This window comes from Mirounga angustirostris, unplaced genomic scaffold (assembly GCF_029215605.1).
Source record: "Mirounga angustirostris isolate CCGP_5_RB_7025 unplaced genomic scaffold, mMirAng1.0.hap1 SCAF_4, whole genome shotgun sequence".
Taxonomy (NCBI): Eukaryota; Metazoa; Chordata; class Mammalia; order Carnivora; family Phocidae; genus Mirounga; species Mirounga angustirostris.
The window spans coordinates 135,164,598-135,189,142 of NW_026991712.1; the positions used below are offsets into that span (position 1 = coordinate 135,164,598).

The following is a 24,545-nucleotide window of genomic DNA, read 5'->3' on the forward strand; positions in this document are numbered from 1 at the left end:
TGGAATTGCTGGATTGTGTGGTATTTCTATTTTTGGTGTTTTCAGGAACCTGCATACAAAACAACAAGTACTTTGAACTGTGAGGGCCAGCACAGAATGTTCATCTTGCCGGTCACCCTAGGAATTTCATAGATTTTGCTTTTCCTCCAAGCAGTTATCAAGTCCGGACATGTTTGAAAGGAGGTAGGACATGTTTCCTGCTGTAGTTAATGGGAGAAGGTGAGATGAAAGAAGAAAGGAAAATTAAGTATCCTATGATGTCTTTTAGCATAATGGTTATGGGTATGTGGACCACAGGCTTTTGTGTTTTGAGGGTGAATGCAGGGAGCACTGCTTCCTGGCAGGTTGAACTTTGGGATCTGAGTGCTGTATAAAATGGGCCAAGGGCCCGGATAATGGCTGCTTTCATCCTATCTGTGCCTCCTCAAAAGGCAGGTACTTCCTCTGCGCTGTGGACATTGGACATACTTGCTATGTCATGATCTGGAGGAGGAAATGGTAGACAATAATTAACCTATCTTCCATTCTTTAATGACAGAGCTCATCTTACAGTGTTAATTATTATCGTGTTCTAGACCATGAAGTATTTAGGATCAGAGGGTTTTACTTTTAACTTCTAATTCTTGAAATTTTCTGACATCTGCCAAGAAAGAAGGCATCCTGTGTACCTGTCACCCGACTTCAATAGTCAGCCCCTGACTCATGGCCCGTCCTGCTTCATCCATCTCCTCTCTCCCTCTCCACTCATCTAGTTTCTATCACCAGAGACGTGTTTGGCCTTGAACTTCCTGCATGTGGAATCAGACAGAGCACAGCACGTGCATGCTCCTGTGTCTGACTTCCTCTGCTCAGCACGATGCCTGAGAGATTGGCCCGCGTTTTTTGTGTGCACCTCTGGTTGGCGGCCCTTTGTCCCTCACCTGGCCTGAGCTGCTGGGTGCCTGCTCCCCTGCTTTTCCTCCTATGTCTTCCCAGCCTCCCTTTCTCATGCCGGAGCTCCGACCTGATTCCGTGCTCTCCGGCCCTCCGTCAACCTCGCTAGTGTCTTCACACTCTCCTTGGTTGCTCAGTGCTCCTCCTCTGCTTTTGAAAACACCCAGATGACAGCCGTCTTTGAAACAATCCTCCCACCCCTCAAAGTTCGCATCGAGGTCCTTGTCTTCAGCACACTGCTACTTCTTGAAATAGCCCCCCACACTTACCGCCTAAGTTCCTGAATTAATAGTTGTCTCTGGTGCCCCTTATCACTGGACCTCCATTCCTTTCGTGCCGTGGCAACCCCACCCGGGGGGGCCCTGGAACCCCTTCGTCATCCCCAGTCCCATGGGCTATGGTCCCTCTCTCCTCCCTGTGCCCCCATAAAGTGACTGATAACTTGCCCCTCCTCCTGGTTTTCTGAATAACACATGCTGGGATTCATTCTTTTTTTTTTTCATCATAAAAACATCACATGTGGTTGAGAGCACAGACTCTGGATCCTCATTGCATCCTGAATTGGGAAAAGTAATAGTAACCACCTCAAAGCATTGTTTTGAGGATTAAGTGAGTTAGTATCTGTAAAGCTCTCAGAACAATGGCAAGCATACGACATGCAATAGAAGTGTTAGCTGGTGAGACCGAAAAAATAAAAACGTACGCGCTGCAGGAGTGCATAAAAACAACACTAAAGGCCCCCACTTCTCTCCACCTAGCAGTGGCTACATTTTAGAGTATATTCTTCTAGTATGTTTTCTGGGTATAATGTATTTTTAGCTAAGCCTGTCTCTATAGCATTAACGTCTGCCCTCCCTCCCCAACATCCCTCTCTCTTCCTAGCTGTCTGGTGTCCTGTCCGGGCAGCTTCCCCAACTCCCCCTCTCTGCTCCTTTGGGAATCTGCCCTTCTTGTCCCTGCCCATGTGAGGAAGACCTCGGATGCGTGCTGCTTTTTTCCTCAGGCACTCCCTGCAAATCTAGTGTTAAACCACCGCCTCTGGGCTGTCAGTCCCCATTCGGCCCCAAGAATGAAGTCTTGATCGTTCTATTTCCTACTCTTGTATCCAGCTCTTTCTTGACATTCTAGTCACCTTCCTCTGTTTGATGAAGTCCTGGTAATGATGATGAGGAGGAGGATGATGAGGATGGTGGTGGTATATAACACTGGATGGTTTCTGTGTGCGAGGCTCTTTTCTGTAGGATTCCATTTAATCGTTACAGTCCTGCGAGGCAGGCACTCTTGGTACCCCATTTTACGAAGAACCTAGGAGTTCAGTGAGGCTAAGTCATTGATTCAACATCATGCAACACTAAGTGACACCCAAAGCCTGGGCTCTTTATCCTATTGCCTGCCCCTAGACCTTCCATGGAAATAGTCCATTTTGTCTTTCTCTCTCTCCCAGTTCTATTCCATCCGACATAAGGTCGTTCAGTTCTTTTTCCCATGATACTCCCCATGCCTGTCGCTTCTGCTCAGAAACCTCTGGGGGCTCCCATATTCACACAACAGAGTCAGCTTTAACCCACTCTGTACGCCCTCGATATCCATTCTGAAATTCTCCCCACTCCTTCTCCACCACCTACCCAGTTCCTACCCTTCAAGGATCGATTCATTTAAGAAATGTATCCTTCACGCACCTCTGCTCGCCCAAGTCCCCGCTGACCATCCTCTCCCTAGGCTCCTTAGGCCCTCATCTGTCATGGTTTATTGGCCTTTTATTCCTCATTTTTCAAGACTTCGTGCATCCTGTTGGCGTCCTAAGCCTTTTAATCCCCAGTCTGGTAGCCCACATGCCATGTTTCTTACACAGCGCAGCCCCGGCCGTGACCGTGGGTGTCGGCGAGCTGCTCACTCTTCCCAGTCTTCTCTTCACCTTCTCTCTCGACTCCACTACTCCTGTGCCTCCAAGCAGCTGACACCTTCAAAACAAGAAAAATGACCGCCTGGTTGCCTCCTGAGCAGAAAGAGATGCAGTGGCATTTGCCTGTTGCCTCACTTCCAACCCTCCCAGTAGGTGTTTGGGTTGTTTGTGGGAGTGGACTGCAGGCAAGTGGGTGACCGCCTGTCTGCTTAGCAGTATCAGAAAGCATGCCCGGGGCACCTGGGTGGCTCAGTCGTTAAGTGTCTGCCTTTGGTTCAGGTCATGATCCCAGGGTCCTGGGATTGAGCCCTGCATCGGGCTCCCTGCTCAGCGGGAAGCCTGCTTCTCCCTCTCCCACTCCCCCTGCTTGTGTTCCCTCTCTTGCTGTGTCTCTCTCTGTCAAATAAATAAAATCTTTAAAAAAAAAAAAAAAAAGAAAGAAAGAAAGCATGCCCTCCACTTAAAGTGGATCAGATGCTAGGTCTTTATGACCAGAACCCAAAATATCTCCGTTCTTCTGCTTTGTCAGCAAACCAGGAATGAGGGTAGGACAGCTATGTTGTGGAGAACATCCCGGGCAAGGGACCCCGTTGCAGACCACCTCCCTCCCTGCTCAGCTAGGGCAGGTGGTAGCGGGTCCGGGAAGGCTGATGGAAAGGACTCCCAGGGATGAGGTTGCTGTCCGCTGGTGTGGAGACTCACCAGTCAGCGGGACTTCCCGCGGGGGCCATTCCCTGCTCTGGAGACTGCTTCTCTTTGCAAATGCTTAGCACCTCGGGGCATCATAGAACTGTGTCTTGGATATGTTCTTCTGTTGTTTGGAAATCATTCTCCCTTCATATAGCATCGTTTGCCGCCCAAAACCATGAGCCCTTTTAAGGCAGGAGTTTTGTCTTCTTCTTCTCCGATCATTTCCGCTTCCTCTTTCCAGCCCCAGCAAGCTCCCCATACAGGGCCTGTAGGCGGCTGCAGTGTGCAGTCATGGTTAGGGACACCAGGGTTCCCTTAGGCACTAGGCATCCCAGAGAGCTTTGGTTTCCTCATTAGGAAAGTGGGTTAATAATACCACCTTCGCCATGAGTGTTAAAATAAAAAACAGAGGACAGAGCCATGCATCAAACTTGCTCCCATTTGTATTTTTTTAAGACATGTAAACTTTTTAAGATATGTAAATAATCATGCTTATATATGCAGGGGATGTCTTCGAAGGAAACCTGAGAAACTGATAACAGAGATCACCTCGGGAAGTCTAGTGTAGAAGGACAGAAGATTTTTGTTGTCTACCCTTTGGGTAAATCTGTTTAAAATTTTTCCTAGAGCTACATGTTCTTTTAAATTTTAAAAACTAATGAAACAGGAGTCATTTCTTTTTCAGAATAAGTAAAATAACTTTAAATAAAGCCCATGACAGTGCCTGGCACAGAAAAATCACTCTGTACCTGTCGGCTCTTGTGTTGGATATTAAATAACTGTAGAATTCATCCATGTATTTATTCTTTCACTCATGGATAAACAGATGAGATCTCCAGCTATCCTTAAGCCAGCCACGCAGATAGGAGCAAATCATTTCTCAACCAGGCTTGCTATGTGAGGGAGAGAGTAAAACTTGTTTCTAAAGGTCGTACTCCTTGTTGATGGTGAACACATACCTCTGCAGGGTCCTGGCCTGGCATAAGCAGAAGGGGCCGGGTCCTGCACCTCTCCAGGTGACCATCACAGAGCTGCTCCCCACGGCCCACCTTCACTGACTGCAAACCTGTTTGGGGCCCAGCATGGGGGTGCAAAGCAGCATTGCCCTCAGAGTCTGGGCGCTGCACAGGTGGCCAGCCCAGGCTGGAGTTGAATGTTCACCGTGCCGGCAACTGACCCAGTCAAGTGCACTGGAGTCCCAGGGACTCCACCCAGGCTCCTCAGAGCTGTGAAGGGAACCAAACAGGTGGGTAACCTTTGGCTTGGAACAGTCAGTATTTTGTGGGATACTTGTGGGAAGGAGCAGCAGGGTGTATCCTATTTCTAAGAAAACAAACACCCAACACAAACACCCCGGAGTGATAGGCTCACTGGTTGATGTGTTGGTTGCTACATCTCGTGTCTTAATCTTAGCCAAGTGTTTATTGAAACCCCATTCTCTGAATTAGTCAGTAGGAGAGAGAACATGGCATGGGATAACTCACCTGCCTAGTTAAGGGTGTGGCTCTAGAGTAGGAGAGATCTGGGTTCCAATCCTGTCTCTCCGCCACGTACTAGCTATCTGATCTTGAGCAAATTATTTAACCGTCCTGGGCTTCAGTCTTGATAGGTATGATAAATCTGACCTCCTGCAGTCACACATAATAGTAAATGAGTAACGGTGTAGAGTATTTGATACAGTGCCTGGCACACAGTAAGCAAGGAATAGATGTTACTGGGATACTGTTATTATGGAGCTAAACTCCTCACAGTGTAGTGGGAAGACAATATTCGTACATACAAAATCAGTTACATAACAGTCAGCATGAACTGACATATCAATAGCACCGAAATAAATGTGTTGCCCTTTTGAGGGCTTGATGATAGCTATACATCAGCACGTCAGAGAGAGGTAACTAAGTACGCCCGCAGCTGCTGCCTGCCCCCCCTCGTGCCTGGGCCGCCCCTGCGGGGCCCATGAACCCCCCTGAGCTTGACGCATGGAGCCGGAATTCATAAAGGGAATAAATCACTGCAAGCGAAAGTAGAGAGACCTTTCTGGAAGAGATAAAAATGTGAACTAGGGACTAAAAGAAGAGAGAATTTAAACAGGCCAAGAGAAACGGGCGGAGAACTTGCACAGACCGACACTCGCAAGAGAACTTGTAAACACAGCCCACAACAGAACAGAGTGGGCTCACAGTCCCCTGGAGCTACAGCAGCGTCTCGGGAAATCTTCCGGGCCTGGCCTCTGCAGTCAGACCACCTGGGCTCACATCCCACCCAAGCAGCTTGCTGGCTGTTTGACACGAGGCACAGACTTTGCTTCTCTGTGGTTCGGTTCCTTCCTTTGTAAAACAGTGATGAGAAGAGGACCCATCTCGCGGGGTCACGGTGAGAATTCAGTAGGATAATGTATTGACAGGGATTGGAGCATAGCCTGGGGTCTGGCATACGCAAGCTCTCTGTAGTAGCAAGTGCCTTTATGATGAGGATTTTTATGATGGTGGCAAAAATGTTAGAGAGGATCTGGATTGCAGTGCTGAGCCCTCTGGACTTTTCCTGGGGTCCTGGGGAATCCTTTTTTGCGACAGGGGGAAATAAGTGGACAGTGGCACTGTGTCTCAGCATCTAGTGGTCAGGATAGATGAGACTGGAGAAAGGAAGGTTAGAGGCAGGAGTCCTGTGGTGAGGCTGATACAGTGACCCTAACTTGAGGTTGCTGGGAGCCACGACGGAGATACAATGGAAGCAGAGAGAATGGGGGGAAATAAAAATGGAGGGTTTGTCAACGTGTAGGGAGCAAGAGAATTTGGAAAAGTGCCAGGGTCTAAGGTCGCACTGCCCCATGAGGCAGCCACTGTGACTCATGAACACTTGAAATGTGGCTAGGCCAAATCAGGATGAGCTATCCGTGTAAAATGCACACTGAGCTTTTAAATATTTAGTACCAAAAAAAAAAAAAAGGTAAAACATCTCAATTTTTTTACATTGATTACATTTCAATTTTGGTTATATCTAAATAAAATATTTCACTTTTTTCTCTTTTTTTTTCATGTCGCTACTAGAAGGATTGTTTTTTTTAAGATTTTATTTATTTATTTGACAGAGAGAGAGCACAAGTAGGCAGAGAGGCAGGCCGAGGGAGAGGGAGAAGCAGGCTCCCCGCCAAGCAGGGAGCCCGATGCAGGACTCGATCGCAGGACCCTGGGATCATGACCTGAGCCGAAGGCAGACACTTAACCGACTGAGCCACCCAGGCACCCCGCTACTAGAAGAATTTTTAATCATATATATGGTTCAGATTTCTATTGGATAGCACTTGGTCTAAGGAATCAGGAGCAGGGATGAGGCAAAAGGATGCCTCAGTAACTGGGACAATGGTGGTGTCACTCCCTGAAGAAAGGGACATCAGGAAGGTTGGGGGCAAGCAGTGGTGTTTCACCGGCTTTTCCATGTGTTGTGTTCAAAGCAACTCTGTGCCATTTGCATGTACATTTGAATAGGCTTTCATTTAAGACAGTGGAATTGTGGTAAAGGGCTGCACGAGAAGCGCATTGGTCATAGCTAATGTCACAAAGGTAGGACGTCATCTACCCTGCTAAGACCAATGTGGGTCAGGCAGGCGCTGGGTAATTTACATATATTCTTTCATTTCCTCCTGCTAACAACCCTGTGAAGTAGGGACTATTATCATCCCTTCCTATTTACAGATGAGGAAACTGAAGTTCGGAGAAGTGAAGCAAATGAGTTGTAGTAAGTGATGAGCTAGGATTCAAATTTATCTGACCGTCAAAGCCCTCTTCACTCTGCTGCATCAGTCCTTCAGGACTGAGCCCCTGAGAAAACCGAGTCCAAAGAAGGAACAAGAGCTATAGAAAGCAACATCATTGGACAGGCAAGAACAGGACAGTCTAGCATCACTAAGAGGAGAAACTTTCCAGAAGGAAGTGGCTGTTCAGAAAACAAACTTAAACTTTTGTAGCCAAGAAGTGTGTTAAATGATCGCTTTTTCAAACTGAAGGATACTTAATCCTATAAGTTAAGGTCATTAAAAGGAGTTAGGAACCCGCTACTCAGGCTCTGCAGCTGTCTCCTGGATTTATTACCTAGATTGGCTCATTCTTGTGGCTTCCTACCAGCTTCCCTAGGGATGATGGGATCATTCTGTGTCTTTTGGCAATAGCCTCACCTAGAATCTGGGGCAGTCCTTCTTTTAAATTCTCCTTCACCGATTCTCCTTCACTTAGGTCTTCTCCCAAGGCCACTTAACTGGATACCTACTGCCATTGCTACGGAGACCGCTTATCTAAATGAGCAACAGGCTCCCTTAAATGGAGGTCATGACTTCTTTTGGTCAGTGCTCCTGACAGTTCCCCTGCTTCCTCCCCATTCCTTCCTTGTGTTCTTGATGTTAGGAGGCAAGTATTACAGATGGTGATTAAGAGGATGACCTTGGGAGTCAGGTGGCCCGAGTCGCAGCTCTGTTATGTAAATCAGTATAGTCTTTGGCAAGACACTTTTGACCTCTTTGTGTTTCATCTGTAAAACAGAAATGCTAAAAGAACTCATCTCTAAAAGGATTAAATGAAATGATTCCTGGCATTCATTTACCGGGCACATACTCAGTAAATGGTGATGGTCGTCAAAAATTATCATTATAGCAATAGTATCCTCATCCACCATCATCATTCTTCTTCAGGCACATGTGCCTGGATGGCAGGTGAAATGAACTCCTCCGGGGCGCCTGGGTGGCTCAGTTGGTTAAGCGACTGCCTTCGGCTCAGGTCATGATCCTGGAGTCCCTGGATCGAGTCCCGCATCGGGCTCCCTGCTCGGCGGGGAGTCTGCTTCTCCCTCTCCCACTCCCCGTTTGTGTTCCCTCTCTTGCTGTGTCTTTCTCTGTCAAATAAATAAAAAAATCTTAAAAAAAAAAAAAAATGAACTCCTCCAAGATACCAGATAAGGACTTCGCAAGGGTCTGCAAGTAGAAAAGCATGCTGCTTTTAGAGGATGAACTCTTTTGAGGTCTTGAGAGAGTGCTGTTCTTATTCTTACTCATTTTGCTGGTTCTGAGCCCATATAAACTCTTAGAAGAGCTCCAGTCACTATGTCTCCAGCTCAAACTATGTTTTCCACAGAAGAGCTCCAGTCACTATGCCTCCAGCTCAAACTACGTTTTCCACGGCTCCGTGCAGTCCTGCCTCGTCTCTGCCTCTCATTTTTTCTCTCCCCATGCCAGTAACTTGTCTTTCTGCCCTTTGCTCTCCACACGGGGCAGGACCAGGGCAAGATGTGTGGCTGGCTCCAGGTCCACCACCCTTGATCTTACAACCTGCAAGCTTTGGTTGGGGAGAAGGAGAAAAAGAATTTCATGTCTTATTTCTCCCTGTTTTCAAGTCTCAGGGTTTGGTGGGTTCCGCAATAATAGCATAATAATAGAAATCCTAGCTAATCTTTGTAAGTTATTTACAGATTACAAAACAACAGATTAACAATTGTGTATCAGTCAGGGTTCAGTTACAACAAACAGAAGGCACTCTGGGCAATGCCGGCAGAATGGGCTCTCACCCCAGGGATGAGGTGCTTGCATAATCAGTAGAAGGGCTGGAGGAACTGGTTCTTGACATCCAGACCAGGACCAACTGCCAGACCTCAGCGCAGAACTGGCCCCCGGGACCCAGCAGGAAGTGGAGACTCTTGGGAGGCTGCTGCAGCTGTGTGGTTTCTTTGCACCACATGGCTCCTGACTGCACGCTTCGGTGCTCCCACCAAGTGCAACCTGCCCACCACCCTGCTGGCCCGCAGAAAAGCAGCCAAGCCGCAAGAACTGGCCTTCTCGCTTCCACTTTCCAGATCTCTGATGAATGCACCCCTTCGGTGGGGCCCGCATCCTCCAGATGCAAGAGAACCTTAGTGTCTCGGTTGGCTCAGGCTGCCCTCACAAGCATCACAGACAGAGTGGCTTAAACGCAGGAATTTATTTTCTGGAGGCTAGAAGTCTGCACCAAGGTGCCAGCAGGGTGGGTTTCTTCCGAGGCCTCCATCTGTGGCTTGCAGCTGGGCTGGCTTCTCCCTGTGCCTTCGCGTGTTCTTCCCTCTCTACTCCTCTGGGTCTAAAGTCCCTCTTCCTGTGAGGATACCAGTCGTATTGGATCGGGGCCCACCCTACTGGGCTCATCTTTACTGAACCCCTATCTCCAAATACGGTTCATTCTGAGTTATTGGGGGTTAGGATGTCAACGTGTCCATTTGGGGGGGGGGGCACGCTTCAGCTGGTAACACTAGGAGAGGTCGTATTTTCTGTCCATCGCCGCAGGTCAGGGTACAGCAGGAGGAGGGTAGGGAGCTGCCCGGAGTGGCGATCAGGGACTACGGCTGCCCAGAGCAAGTCGCCGGGGTATGAGCAGAGGGTGTAGGCACTTACCGCTCAGCAAGAGTATTCTTCTTGTTGATTACACTCACATGCTTGTTTTATCTGATGCTCTTCAACAACCCTTTGAAATAGAAATGTATTATTATCCCGATTTTTCCCATGAGAAAATTGAGACGTACAAAGGTTAGGAGTCCTTCCCCAGAGCCCCAGAGTGAGGCGGTGGCAAGGGCAGGGGTGAGCTCAAGTCCCTGGCCTAATCTTGGAGTATGCCGCTGGAACTCAATGTCCAAGGCATGGTACGAAGGCCGTGTCCAAGTTCAAATAGAGGGATGGGCAAGTGTGCCAGCCAATGTGAAAGCAGCAACCACTACTCAGACCCAGCCTGGTTTTGTAAGATTTTCTGGTATTTCTGGATATCTTTCTTTGTCTTAAAGCAAAATATCTGTTTTTCAAAGGTTGACAGTCAATTTAAAGTTCACACACACACACACACACACACACACAGAGTTAACCCTGTGTGGGGCCCGGCCAAACACACCTGCAGTTTGCATTCAGCCCGTAGGCTCTGATTTAAAATAAGTGTTCATGAGATTTATTAAAATAAGTGTTCTTAAAGGTCTGACTACACTCCCTCTCAGACCATATTAGGAAGATGTTGCTACTCCATCATATTACCTTGAAATTCTTCTTTTGCTCTTTCGCCGGGTGCATTTTTCTCGCTTCTCATGGAATGCATGATTTTTTTGTCTTGTCAGTGAACCTAGGGACCCAGCATTTATTAATTGTGTGTACAGGGTACAGTACAGATAGACGCTCATTTGTCCTCCCAACAGCCCTGTGAGATAGGTATGGCTGCCTGCACCCCTTTAATGGATGAGGGGGACAGACAAGGAGCGGGGCTAAGACAGTAAGACATTGAGAGGAGAAGGCAAGATCAGAGGGGAAGTGGAAACCTGGTCTCTTTTTTTTAAACCTGCTGTTTTATTATAGACAGAAGGGGTGTGTTTACTCAGAACACTGGCTTCACTCCAGTGATTCTAGTTGTTGGCCAGGCCCAGCGGACTTGTGATTCAGAGGCTGCTTCCCCGAGTGAGCTCCCGGACACACTTTCCATCCCCACCCTCTCCCTGCTCCAGGCCCCTCTCGACAAAGATTAAGGCGCTCTTATAATTCCCTAATGGGAAAGCGTGTTCTGAGGAATTTCTAGAAACCTAAGAATTCAGATGAACAACAGCATTAAAACTAATGCCCATTATTTGAATAACTAAATAGTACATGTGTTTATTCAAATCTGCTAGCCACATGTAAAAATGCGAACAAGGCCACAGAAACGATAGCCGGGTTTTTATCAAACTGGGGGTCTGCGCAGGCCTCCCCGCTTCTGGGGGCGGGGCGGGGCGGGGGGGATGGTTGGATAGAGCGCTGATGGCTCAGGATCTCCAGATGCTGACCTCAGTCCTTGCCTACTCGTGACAGTGAGAACATTCTTGCTTAGCTTGCAGAAAGGAGAAGGGAGATCTGTTTTCAGGGCACTAGACAAACAGATGCTTTCTGCCCCAGAAGGGATGGCGCACAGCCACAGAGCAGTCAGCAAGCCAGGACTCTGGGTCGTCGGGGTCAGGGTCACCCTTGCCCTGCATGCTCGCGGGTCAAATTAACTGGAATTGCATCCTTTCCTTGGGGCGGTGGGGATTGTGGCTGCTGGGGTGAAAGGCTTGCGAGTCGGTTCAAGGCTCAGGAGCTGGGTGAACTTGGAGCAAGTTTTTCCAACTTCAGGTGCTTTGTCTCTAAAAGGAGGATGAAACAGTAATCCGGCTTTCAGTCTTCGAGGGAGACTTCACGGACTCCTGCGTCTGAAAGCAGCGTGTATAGTCTGAGGTTCCACAGAAGTATCAGGTGTTATTTGCCTTGGAAGCGATTCTTAACGAATGAAGCAAGCTTTTTATCCACCTGGTGGCACAAGGAGCCAGCCAGACATCCTTCCACTGAGGGAAGAGCAGGGAAAACACTCTGAAGGCAGACAGGGTGGGAGAGGCCCTCTCATCTCAGCTGGTCTGGCCCGGCCTGCTGTTGAGGAGATGCAGAGCCGCTGCTGGTTGGGAGGAAATCCTCAGCTGGACCTCGGGCTCCTGTAAACACCACCGATCAACAGCCAAAGAGCGTGGCCCTCCTCCCACACACAGGAGGCTGCTCAGCCCACCGAGTCCCTCCTGGAGGCTCCTTCCGTTGAAAACAGTAGCATTCTTCTCCCGTAAGAAGAATGTTGTAATAAGAGACTAGGTTGTTTTCCAGTGGCCCAGTACACAACTTTTTCTAGGAATGACCACACATACCCCATTTAATTGACCGGCCAAAGCTATTCCTATACAATATTCAGCAGGAAATTGTTTGTGTTTAATAATCTGTGAAACTGTGAAAATCACCCATGTCCTAAACTTTAATAGAGTTTTCTGGGTGGGTTTATACATAGGCCAGGGGAGGGAAGTGGACTTTGAGAAGAATTTGTCTTTGAGTTGGGAGCCTGAGAGAAGCTGGGGGGGGAGCAGCAGATAGGGTTCCACTCCCCTTGAAGCAGAGAAGGGTCCCCCCGGGAAGGAAGCAGGGGAGAAGGTGGTTAGTGAGGGAGCAGGTCAGAACAGATATCAGAATGGGGGATCAGAGTCCAGTGCTCGCGGTTTTTAACGTGACTATAATACAGTCAGGAAGAAAGTCCTCCAAATTCTAGTGGCCGTTTCTCACCGACGTTAGAGGGACCTACCCCAGGATTTTATACATCGAGCCTACCCTCAGGGAGCTCTTTGCTCGTAGGGCTAGTCCTGAGGCATGTGAACAATGGAGCAGTTCCAGGAAAACTCGCTCAGGCCTTGCAACCTTTGTGCCCTGGAAGCTGAGGAGAAGAAAATGCTTGGCGTTATTCTCATGCAAAGGGACATTCAGAAAGTCCTTCGGAGGCAGTCTGGAAACCACAGGCCCTTCAGAAGGGTATCATGTTCACATTCTGGAGGCTGGGGCCAATCCTCAGAACCCTGGCCAACTGGCAGGGGCGCCCAGCTCAGCATGCTGCAGGGGAAGGCGAGAGTGCTGTGAATCAGGGCACTTTGCTGCGTTCGCAGGTCCCATTCCAGAGGCTCTGTTCGGAAGCCCTGGCCTGGGAGCACAGCAGAGTGCTGGGCCAGGCTGCCGGGTAGGAGCACAACCCCTGGAAGCTGACTGTAGGCCTCTCCTCTGGGTGGGGCAGGCTGACAGGAATCTGAGGAAGAGGCAGCTGGGCAGGGAGTGTGTCGAAATGAGGTCGCCAAGGCAGGGCCACCCTGCCCTGCCCTACCATTCCTCCTCCCACTTTCCTGCATTGCCGGGGCTTCCTTCTTCTAGGGGATCCTCCGGTGGCTGTCACCAGCTCCTCCATCCTGCAGGGACTGGGTGCAGCAGCGTTGCCTAGGGGTGCACTGAAAGGAGGCTGATGCCAGAGCAACCCCCCGCCCTGGGCCCGGTCATCAAGTTCCCTGGGACTCACTGACCCCGGGGTGGGGGTGGGGGGGTGCAGACAGGTACACAGGGGACTTCTGACTCCTGGTGCTGGGTGTGACCTCCAAGGATAAAAGAAGAGCAGCTGCTATTTTTGGAGTGCCTTGGTCCTTGGCTAAACACTACATGGCATCAGCGAATTAACTCCTCAAACACACTCCTCCCCTTCAATTATGTAGAAGAAAACGTGGTCCCGTAGAGGTCAACTAACCAGCCCAGCTTCCCCCAGCTAGTAAGCGGCCAAGGCAGGGTCCAGACCCAGGAATGTGAAGCATGCTGATGCGGCTGGATGTCAGAATTGTGCGCACAGCTAAAAGCACAGTTTTATTTGTGCATTTGACCCAAAGCTGCCTCTGACCAAGGCTCTACCCGGGTCTTGGCACTGAGCCCCAGGGAAGCATTCCACGTCGGGTGAAACTCAGGTAGAGCAGCTTCGTGCCCACACGGTGGACGCCGTGGAGCCTGGGGCTCACTGTCCTGTTTTGCAACCTTATCAGGTCTAAGCCTTTAGGGCAGATGGGCTCTGTGCGGCTCCTTCAGGAGGTTGAGTCAGCCTGGCTTTGCTGCAGGCGCCACGGTGCCCCGAGACTTTGCTGAGCCCTAGCCACGGACGAGGGAGGCATACCTGCTGTCTACCTCCTCCTCTGAGTCATAAAACTGCCACACTGGTGCCAGGCCTGCCAGCTCTGCCTTTGCCCCCAGTCGCCACCGCGCCGGGACAGAACTTAGCCATATATGGCAGAGGCACCAGGCAGGACTTTCCCCCGAGCCTGCCTTTGGGAATACGTCCTTGGACAACCACAAGGGTTGAAGCTCAAGGTCCGGGAGGTCTCCTTCACCTTTTTACCACGTGGCTGGGCTGACAGAGGAAAAGGGCAGCCTCCGATCCAAGGGCTTAGGCCAGAGAGGAGAGTCAACCCACAACCCTGGGGTGGGGGTAGAGGATTAGCAAGTGGCCTGGCCCCAGGATGAGGCCAGCCCGAGGCAAAGGAGGGAAGGAGAGAGTTCTGTTAAATACTTCAGGCTTTAGGCTGCTCCGTGTGTCCCCTTGGACATTTGCAGTGAGTCCATCATTGAGAGTCTTCCAGCTGAAAGGGTCCCACTTTTTCTTGAATAAAGACTTCCTTATCTGCCTAACATTCCTCGAACGATTGCAAACCTCGATAGCACCTAAAAATGCACCTTTTGTGCAAAGTTCTCCAGAGGCACTCTCCTTTGCTGTTTTCTTCGGTTGCCAGGACTTTTGAATCAGTGTAATAGTTGGGTAAGAGAGCCAAAATGAAATAAAATCGAATTTTCCATTAAAGTACATAGCACTAATACTAAACCATATGCATAATGTGGCCTGTGCTTGCATTCGCTCACGTTGCTGGAAGCCTCCTAACTACCACAAATGTTTGTGTTTGTTCCCTCTTAGAAAATACTAGAAAAGGTTCCATTGTGCTGTATGTCGGGGTGCACGGATTAAATGACTAGTACTGCAGACAAAGGAGCTCCAGTGGGAGGGCATCCTAGTAACTACTTCCCAGAGCCTGTGAGGACTGGGAAGGTGCACCCTTTGCCCCTAAGGAGTGAAAGCTTTAGGACTGCTTCAGCAATTGGCGTTCTTTTCAGGTTTCAGGTAGAAACAACAGTTGAAGATGTCCAGCAAAACGGCAAGCACCAACAACATCGCCCAGGCCAGGAGGACGGTGCAGCAGTTGAGGATGGAAGCCTCCATCGAGAGAATAAAGGTCAGAAGCCTGGGTGCTCTCCGAAAGTGAGGCCACCTTTTAGAGAGGGCAGTGCCATTTAATGTGGCTGGGGGGGTCCAGATTTTCCGAGAGCAAGCGAAGAGTCTCAGAATCTTAACTCTCATTGCTACCTGGCGTGGGCTTCATTTTCAGCACTGGGCAGCCCAGGTGTTTGAGTTAGCCTCTCTGTTTGGACAGAAAAACCTAAGACAGGATCCTTCCCTGACCGAGCACCATCAAGTCCCACGATCTCCATGTTCTGCATTGGGCCCAGGGGTCTAGACGGACTTTATGAACACCCTTGTCATCCCTCTGGAATTTACTGAGTGTTCTAGAGTTCTCAGTGCAGGTGAGCTAGCCTTGCACAGCAAGTCAACACTCGTGGTGTCCTTTTTTTAAGAGTATGCTGCTTTTTAAATGTGTGTGGACTATTTTAACAACACATATTCTGCAGCCAGCGTGAGTAACGCCAGGCTTCGTTGAGATCTGGAAGAAATGGGAAGGCATTTATAAGGTCACCTGACTTCGAAGTCTTCCGCACTCCCCTCCCCCATCCCAAGAGACGGAGGCAGTGTGTGCCCTGGAATGTTGTGAGTAATGCTGTTTCCTAGGAACTGAAGCAGTCACCTGCTACATTCCTCTGGGCCTGGGGACAGTCACCTGTCCTCCAAAGAGCAGGCTGCCTGGGCTGTATCTGACAGGACTCAGCTATCCTGTGCTCCTTGCCTGAAGCCACAGATCTGATGATTCTGCAGGATCTCGATCCCGGCTCCTGAACAGGGCAGGGCATTTTCCGTTTTTAACTCCCGTCCAAGGAAGGCACTGAATCTTCCCATTCCGGTTTTGTCCCTCTTTTTATTTTTCCACGCCCAGTGTTGAACAGTAACCCTTAAAGCTCTTCTAGAACTTCACTGTCTCTCAAGAGTATTGACTCCAGGCCCGTCATGCAGTTCCTAAACTGTGCTGCATTCCAGTTTTGTATCAAATCCAAACTAAGATACACCTTTCCCTTGATTCCTATACACTTCCCCCTCCCCGCACTTAGAGAAATTTCAAGCCTATAGAAGACTTATAACAACAAACACCCCTATACTGTTTGCCAAGACTCACTGATTATTAACATTTTGGCACGTTTGCTTTCTCTTTGTCTACACACACACCCACACAACACCTATCCTTTAAGCCACTTGAAAGTTAGGTGCCGACATCGTGACCCTGCTCCCTTACATACCTCACCATCTGTCTCCTGAATACAAGCGCATTCTTCTGTATACAAGCCACAGTACAATGGTCACATTCAGGATCATCTGCCACACAGTCCACTTTTGAAGAATCCAGGCCCCTCGTGTTGTAGAATGGCCCGCACTTTGAATACCCCGGTTTGCTGAGGTTTCGATTACCGTTAAATGTTTTGGCAGGCGTACTTGCTCGCTGGGGGTAGGTCATCTGTGCTCACACTAGGACACACATGAGGTCATTTTGTCTGATCTTTAAGTCTGATCACTTGGTAAAAGAAGGCCAGAGCTGCCAGATTGATCCGTTTACAGATCTTTTCCCTTTCCTAACTCACAATTTAGGAGAAGCAGGCTCTCAAAGTATCACGCCAATGGTCTTCTGCCCAGCAGGCAACTCTGCTTGTAATGTTGGTAAATAAATTATTTTGTCTGGTTTTTTCTACCTGTCAGGTTTCAAAGGCGTCAGCGGACCTCATGTCCTACTGTGAGGAGCACGCCAGAAGCGACCCTTTGCTGATAGGGATACCGACCTCAGAAAACCCTTTCAAGGATAAAAAAACTTGCATCATCTTATAGAGGAACAGTGAAATGGCTCCTCACCTCTTCTCAACAAAGCAAATTATGAGCAGCTCCTTGGAAGAAATTTACCTTCAGCTTATTTGGTAACCACTGCTAATAACTAAAATACTCTAACTTGGAATAATTGACTCTGACGTCTTTATTTTCCAAGTTGCCCTTTCTCTAAAACACCTTTTACTGATTTAATCCAGAATAACAGTCTTCTTTTCCATTTGATAACGATGGTGACATATTGGGTTACTGCTTAAGAAAAGTTGGTTTGGGCCATTTTAAAAAAGACAATTATATACTTCTAAATCTACGAATAACCCAGTTATATCCAGACCTAAATTACCTAAGTACCTGTCTAGATTAAAATGCCAAGAATAACTTAAGTCCCAAAACCTTTACAGCCTAGGATGTTCCTAATAGGGTTGTGGCAACTGTACAATGTACCTGTGTATATATATGTCTTTGTATATACACCTATCAGTGCTTATTTCCTTAGGAAAGTTTCTCTCTCCATGCCCTCAGTTCCTCAGCTCCAGAAGCTGTACCTTTGTCTTGAGCCGTATGCAGGTAAAGTAAGATTTTTTCATATAGTTACTGTACAAAAAGTAAAGAACATCCTAAAGATTGTAGCCACAGTAATTGAGTAATGACAAAATCGTGCTGACCTCTTAAGCTATAATCAGCTGAACCAATTAAAGTTACAAACTGAACTAAAAGCCCTCTAGGAGGTATTCACAAGGGAGCCTTTTGGGCTTCAGAGATCCCGAGTCTAGAAAAGGGGAGGAGGCCCCTGGGGCTCATGTTCTCTGGATTAGGGGTAGATACCTCTGAACTGTCCACCCTCATGCTTGGAGGGAGACAGGGTGCACATGAGCCCGGCCCAAAGAGAAGCAGGAATGTGTGAAAGCCAGGTGCTTGTCTTAGCCAAACCTGGTGATTTCCTCGTCTCTGCCCTTTATCTTTCCTCTCCTGCTAGAACAGCTCTTTCCAGAGGTATTCACCTCCCCAACCCCAAGTGGGTAGAACGTGGTAGGAAAGAAAAGTCAAAGGTATCAGATACTAAGCCGCTTTTCAAATACCTGGTGGGCCACCGTGTTGTTCCCTACCTTGTCCACAAACCCCCCAGGGCAGTCTTGGATTCGGGGGTACACTACTTGGGCTTCAGGGTTCCAGCAGCTGTTCATCGGGTTCCTTGATAGTCCCTCTGGGCGTGAATGGAGCCCTCACATCCTTGGAATTGCCAGGGGGCATCCTGAGGCATCTCCTATGGCCAGAGAGTATGTTAGTTTTATCAAAGAGGGAGGAGGGGTCCCTTTTTTTTTAACAAAAATGCTCACTTAAGGGCTCAAACCATACACAAGCCTTTGATGTTCGAATTCATCTTTAGTTCATTAAAATATCTACTAGTGAAGGATTCAAAGCTTATTTTCAAAAAGGATCCAACCCCAAGATGGAATTATTTACAACCGTTTTCCCTAGTTCTGTTCAATCTTGCTCTGTTAACACAAGACCCTTTTAAAATCTAACGTCTGGGTTTTGAGTATGAAGCTGATTGTGGGTGAACAAATGCAAGACTATTTTTAAACTGCTCAAATATAGTCAGGATTTCCCCAGCCACCTATCTGTTCAGCATTGTGAACTGCCCTCACTTTTCCAACATCATGTGAAAATCATGCCACTGGCCTTAACCTCTTGTCATCTACTGCTTGGTTTTGCAATAGGCCCAGTTTCCAAGTAAATTAGAGGCACCTGTTCAGGAGAGAGAAAGGTGAAATTTGAAATAGACACTAAAAAGACAACATTACATTTAATGCTTCACTGAATGAGCCTTTTCTTTTAATGAGTATATTTTTCTACTGATCATTTCAGCACACTAATCTTATTTTCATTTTGATTTTAACATTTTAAGTATTTATAATACAGCTTGTTAAATATTTTTATGAAATTTTATTATTCCTTTTTGGTGTATGTGCACCTTTTCAGTAGCAAGCATAGTTTATTCTTTAGCACTAAATTATGTCCTTTTGACCTAACAGAAAACAAATATGTTTTGCTATTTGTTGATATGCTTGTAGTGATAAGGAATGGACTTGAGGTTCCAGGAGATGTCATTTTTGCTGGTCAGATATCATAAAGGCTAGGAGTATGAATGTCATGTAACTTCCTAACTAGGTGTAGGGCATGTTCAAGAAGTGAAATCCCATCCTTGGATGCTGGACCCAGTGCGGAAAAATTGTAGCTAAATGTTGATTGACTTACAACTAGATGTCTATGTAAGAAAATCTATGTATAGGATATGCAGAAGTCACTTTTATTTATCAGGCTTTATTCTACTTATGAACCACAATTTAACTGTTCTGCAGTAGCTGGTTTATAATGGACAAATGCCCAGTATGTGTTCTTGTTTTTTTTTTCCCAACTACCACTATAAAGACACAATCACATAATATACATGCAACTTCTTGACTTCATATCTATGAAGCTATTTAAATATGTGCATTATATTTTTGTCTTTAATGCTGCTTCTGTTAACAGTGATCTCTTTTTTCATTCTTATATATTCATTAGTGCATCAATCTGTCCAATTGAGGCCTCGGGACCATGGCAAAATATACTAGACAAAAGTTCGTGACTCCAAAGTATTTTACAGAGACACATTATACCAGGTTGTTCACAAGGTCTAGGTTGTAGTTACTTTTTCTTCTAAAAAGAATCAGGTTTTTACATTTCCTTACCTTATTAAAATCAAAGTGCCATAATGATCTTTTAAAGGAAGTACCCGAGTTGCTTTCTCTCTGTACTGTTTTTATACTTTAAACTATCGAAAAAATTATACCAATGATTTAATAATTTTGAGGCATAGGTTAGTTTAGGTAGAAGATGTGCTAAACTTGGCTTCAGATGCCTTCTTCTCAGCCAATTTACAACCAAGATAAGTGTCATCTGATTATTCCAACTATCGATTAAAGATCTATAGAGGCCCAAGAAATGAACTACAGTACCTGTCAGTCCTTCTCAATAAAATAAAATACTGGAGTGTGTTGAATTGTATTGATTTCTTTTATGGTAGATCTGTTAATAGGAACAAAATACATGAATCACATAGAATTACGTGTAGATTAAAATAGAGCACTTACCTAAAGTTGGGTGGCCTGGATCGTAGCCTTGGATCCTTTTCCAGCCAATCCTGTGTCCCTGTGTCGTGTGACTTCGGACAAGGCACTTCATCTCGCTGGGCCCCCATTTCACCCTCTATAAAACAGGCGGCTTAAAGTAGAGGATGGTGGAGACTCCCCCCAACCCCCCCCCCCCCGATGCCTCGGTCCATTGGCTTACCCCTCTACAGGTCCTGCCAACATGTTGGTGCTATAAGCTGCTTCAGATATAAAATCGGTTCGTCTATCATATATGCTCATGTAATAGCTTATGAAAGGCCTTTTTGTTATATAGTTTTTTCTAGTTTTGTGGACTTGATTACTGTAATGTCTTGTTTTTAGTCATGTCACTCTAAACATCATTCACTTGATGTTTCAGTAATCTGCATTTGATATATAGTTGGAGGGGATTTTGTTATTTCATAGCATTCTTTGGCTACTCATCTGTCCAGCATCTTATTAACCTAAGCACTGTGATCATTGTTTGGAAATCTGTCCTATGGAAAGAATAAAAGCATTTACTTCACATGTACTTCACAGATTTGAAAGAAGTGTCATTAAAACATCATTGTTCTCTTTACTGGATCAGTGCCTCACTGTATCATCGTACCCGTGTTTTGCCCAATAAATTAATAGAAGACCCATTCTCTTCCCTTTTCCTTCATTCAGTTAACATTTTCTGAACACCTACTGAGAGCCAGAGGTTGAACACAGGCTCTGACACTCAGATGAGTAAGACTCAGACCAGCCTGTGCCAAGCTCACAGTCCAGAGCAAGGTGGGTGGGAATGGCAGATGCATAAACTAATAGAGTACATGTGAGAAGGTGAACATGCAGGACTGTGAGATCCCAGAGGAGACCAGCTCCACAGCAGTGAAGTCTCAGAAGGCTTCCAAGGGAGGTGATGTTTGAGCTGCATCTTGAGAAAAGAAAACATTGTAAGCACTGGAATGAAGTCTTGGGAGGAAGTGAAGGAAACAGAGAGTGGGTTCAAAACTAGTCTGCAGAGTACCTCCCATACTACTTATTTATCCTGCAAGCAACAGGAAAGCAGTGGAGGTTATTAAAGAGGAATGATGTAATGATACCCAATGTGTGGAGGGCTGTTTCCCATCCTGAGACCCAGCTGTGACCATGGAAACAGATAACAAATGAAAAGGCCATTACACTCACAATGACTCATATTCACCAAGTGTTTGCCAAAGGTACCCTGCCTCCTCCTTAGTCCCTTCTTCTAGAGCTGGGATTCCCATGGAATGAAGAGAGAACATCATCCAGAAAGGGAAAAAAGGCAGCCAGTGAGTGGTTATGGACCAGGTTGCTACAGAGATGGCCCAGGCTTCTGAGAATCAGTACTTACACACTACAGAGAGTAGGAGCAAAAGGGTCATTCAGCCCTTTCTAGGAAAGGACTAAAGTATTTAGATACTTTGGTCATGAAAAGCAGACAGCAACTGACATGTACTTTCACTGGTTCAGACCAAATTGCCAGAAGTTCCTATAACTCGAGATGGAAGACAGTTGTACTGGGGGGGAAGGTAGATGGGATTGGGTAGGGGTGAGTTTAAAACAAGGTGAGGAAAGAGAGTACAATGAGAAGGGTAGACTATGTAAGTCAACATGGCAGATGAAATGTTACACTGCCTTAATGTTATGAACAAAGAACTCACACCTACAGGTGCTGGCGGTAGCTTAGTGTGGAGATACAGGTCATGTGACCCTCCAGCTTTCTTGGATATGGGGGGTGATTAGCTTCTCATTGGCAAGATGGTCAGTTATAACATGCTATGTGTGTGTGTGTGTGTGTGTGTAGTCACTATAAGCCTTGTTAAGTGCTACGTAGACAGTTGTGGAGGATTTCTCCCTAATTCCCTCCCTGTCCCTAGGTTTATAAACTTTTGGCTTACAGCTGTATTTATAGAACCTGATCCCACCATCAGCTGTAGCCATCTTTGCACAACCTAGGATGGATATTGCCTTTCGTTTATCTTCAGAGCAAGGTCCTACTGACTACTTTATCCTTTTTCCACTGTAAGCAGGAAACAATGATGATCATGCCTTCAGGTGAGCCCTTCTGTTGCTCCAATTTACTGTCTCCTTATCAGAGTCATTCATGTCTATTAAGGCCATTTAACTGTAGGCCAGCCGTCGGCAAACATGTACAGCTGTTCTCAGGAACCCCCACTTCCAACTATCAATTTTTTCAGAAACCAGTATTTTCTTTCTTTGTCCTGAAGGAAAATGCAATCCAGATAAATTCACCCTAAAATGCTAATGACTTAATGGATAGTAGAAGATCATTGGAACTACAAAAGAGGACTATGAAAAGAGCAATGCTTAGCATAAAGGAGAAGTTAAAAGTAAAATTTTAGATATCATCAAGAATTATACATACGAAGCATGCCTATACCCTAAAATTCTAGATAATCTATACAATTACAAAAACAAGTAATTGAAATCATTGAGATACATAATGGTAAGATCCCAGGTTTAGAAGTCTAAGAAATTCGCAGCCAAAACATCTATGTGCAAGTTGCTACTTCTGGTCTCTAGGTCCAATCATCTCCCATCCTTTCACACACACATCCTGCTTAGATAGAAGTGACAGCCCTATTCACTAAACACTTTGGTCCTAACATAAGATATTCATCCTGTGACATCATGAGGGCCCTGTGGATCCATAAGTTGATGTACTAGGGGCAGGCCTAAGGCAGTCACTCACTGGAAAAACATGGCCAGCAATACCTGCTTCATTCTTGGCACTGATAGACTTGAGAATTAATATCCCCTGGGATGAGGGTGCCTGGGTGGCTCAGTTGGTTAAGCGACTGCCTTCGGCTCAGGTCATGATCCTGGAGTCCCGGGATCGAGTCCCGCATCGGGCTCCCTGCTAGGCAGGGAGTCTGCTTCTCCCTCTGACCCTCCCCCGTCTCATGCTCTCTCTCTATCTCATTCTCTCTCAAATGAATAAATAAAAAAAAAATCTTTAAAAAAAAATATCCCCTGGGATGAGGTCAAGGCTAAGCTTAAGTACAAGTTGGCATGTGAACAGAATAGAAAAACAGAAATAAGCCCATGCTTATATGGTCAATAAGAATGTAGAATGAGGAAAATAGTCTCTTTGACAGTGCTGGGAAAACTGGGCAGCTACCTGCAAAAGAATGAAACTGGACCACTTTTTAAACCATACACAAACTCAAAATGGATTAAAGACCTAAATATGAGACATAAAACTCCTAGAAGAAAACATAGGCAATAATTTCTTTAACATTGGCCTTAGCAACATTTTTCTAGATGGGTCTCCTCGGGTAAAGGAAACAAAGGCAAAAATAAACTACTGGGACTACACCAAAATAAAAGGCTTTTGCACAGTGAAGGAAACCATCAACAAAATGAAAAGGCAACCTCAATTGACTGGGAGAAGATACTTGCAAATGATATATCTGATAAGAGGTTAATACCCAAAATATATTAAGAACTTATACAACTCACACACACACACACACACATAATCTAATTAAAATAGGCAGAGGACCTGAATAGACATTTCTCCAAAAAGACATAAAGATGGCCAACAAACATATGAAGAGGTGCTCACCATCACTAATCATCAGAGAAATGCATATCAAGACCACAATGAGATGTCACCTCACACCTGTCAGAATGACTAGAATCAAAAAGTCAAGCAATAATATGTGTTGGTGAGGATGTAGAGAAAAGGAACCCTCTTACACTGTTGGTGGGAATGCAAATTAATGCAACCACTGTGAAAAACAGCATGGAAGTTCCTCAGAAAATTAAACGTCAACCTACCGTATCATCCAGTAATTCCCCTAGTAGGTATTTACCCAAAGAAAACACAAACACTAAATTGAAAAGATATATGCACCCCTATGTTTATTATAGCATTTTTAAAATTTTTAATTCCAGTATAGTTAACATAGTTATATTAGTTTCAGGTGTACAATATAATGATTCAACAATACTATATATTACTCAGTGCTCCTCAAGGCAAGTGTACTTTTAATCCCCTTCACCTATTTAACCCATCCACCCACCTCCCCTCTGGTAACCATCTGTTTGTTCTCTACAGTTAAGAGTCTGGGGGTTTTTTTTTGTTTCTTTTTCCTTTGTTCATTTGTTTTGTTTCTTAAATTCCACATATGAGTAAGATTATATGGTATTTGTCATTCTCTGACTGACTTATTTCACGTGGTGTAATACCCTTCTAGATCATCCATGTTGCAAATGGCAAGTTTCATTCTTTTTTATAGCTGAATAATATTCTATTGTCTGTGTGTCTGTGTGTGTATATATATGTGTGTGTATGTGTGTGTGCGCGTGTGTGTATGGCACCTCTTCTTTATCCATTCACCTATCCATGGACATTTACTTGCTTCCATATCTTGGCTATAATAATGCTGCAATATAGCCAAATTATGGAAG

General features: G+C 46.2%; 1 protein-coding gene across 10 annotated transcripts in view; it reads left to right on the forward strand.

Moving 5' to 3' along the window:
• GNG12 (G protein subunit gamma 12) overlaps positions 1 to 20,744 on the forward strand; it is a 128,853-nt gene extending 108,109 nt beyond the window's left edge. For 6 of the 10 annotated variants that reach the window (XM_045897437.3, XM_064588990.1, XM_045897438.3 and 3 more), the window contains 2 exons: positions 15,021 to 15,139; positions 16,825 to 20,679. In XM_045897437.3, the coding sequence (XP_045753393.1) occupies positions 15,047 to 15,139; positions 16,825 to 16,950 (219 nt within the window). In that variant the 5' untranslated portion in view covers positions 15,021 to 15,046 and the 3' untranslated portion in view covers positions 16,951 to 20,679. Of the gene's footprint in view, positions 1 to 4,030; positions 4,128 to 15,020; positions 15,140 to 16,824 lie in introns of all 10 variants that reach the window. The other 4 variants (XR_010410907.1, XM_054512816.2, XM_064588991.1 and 1 more) reach the window with 3 other exon arrangements.
• The last annotated feature ends 3,801 nt before the right edge of the window (positions 20,745 to 24,545 follow it).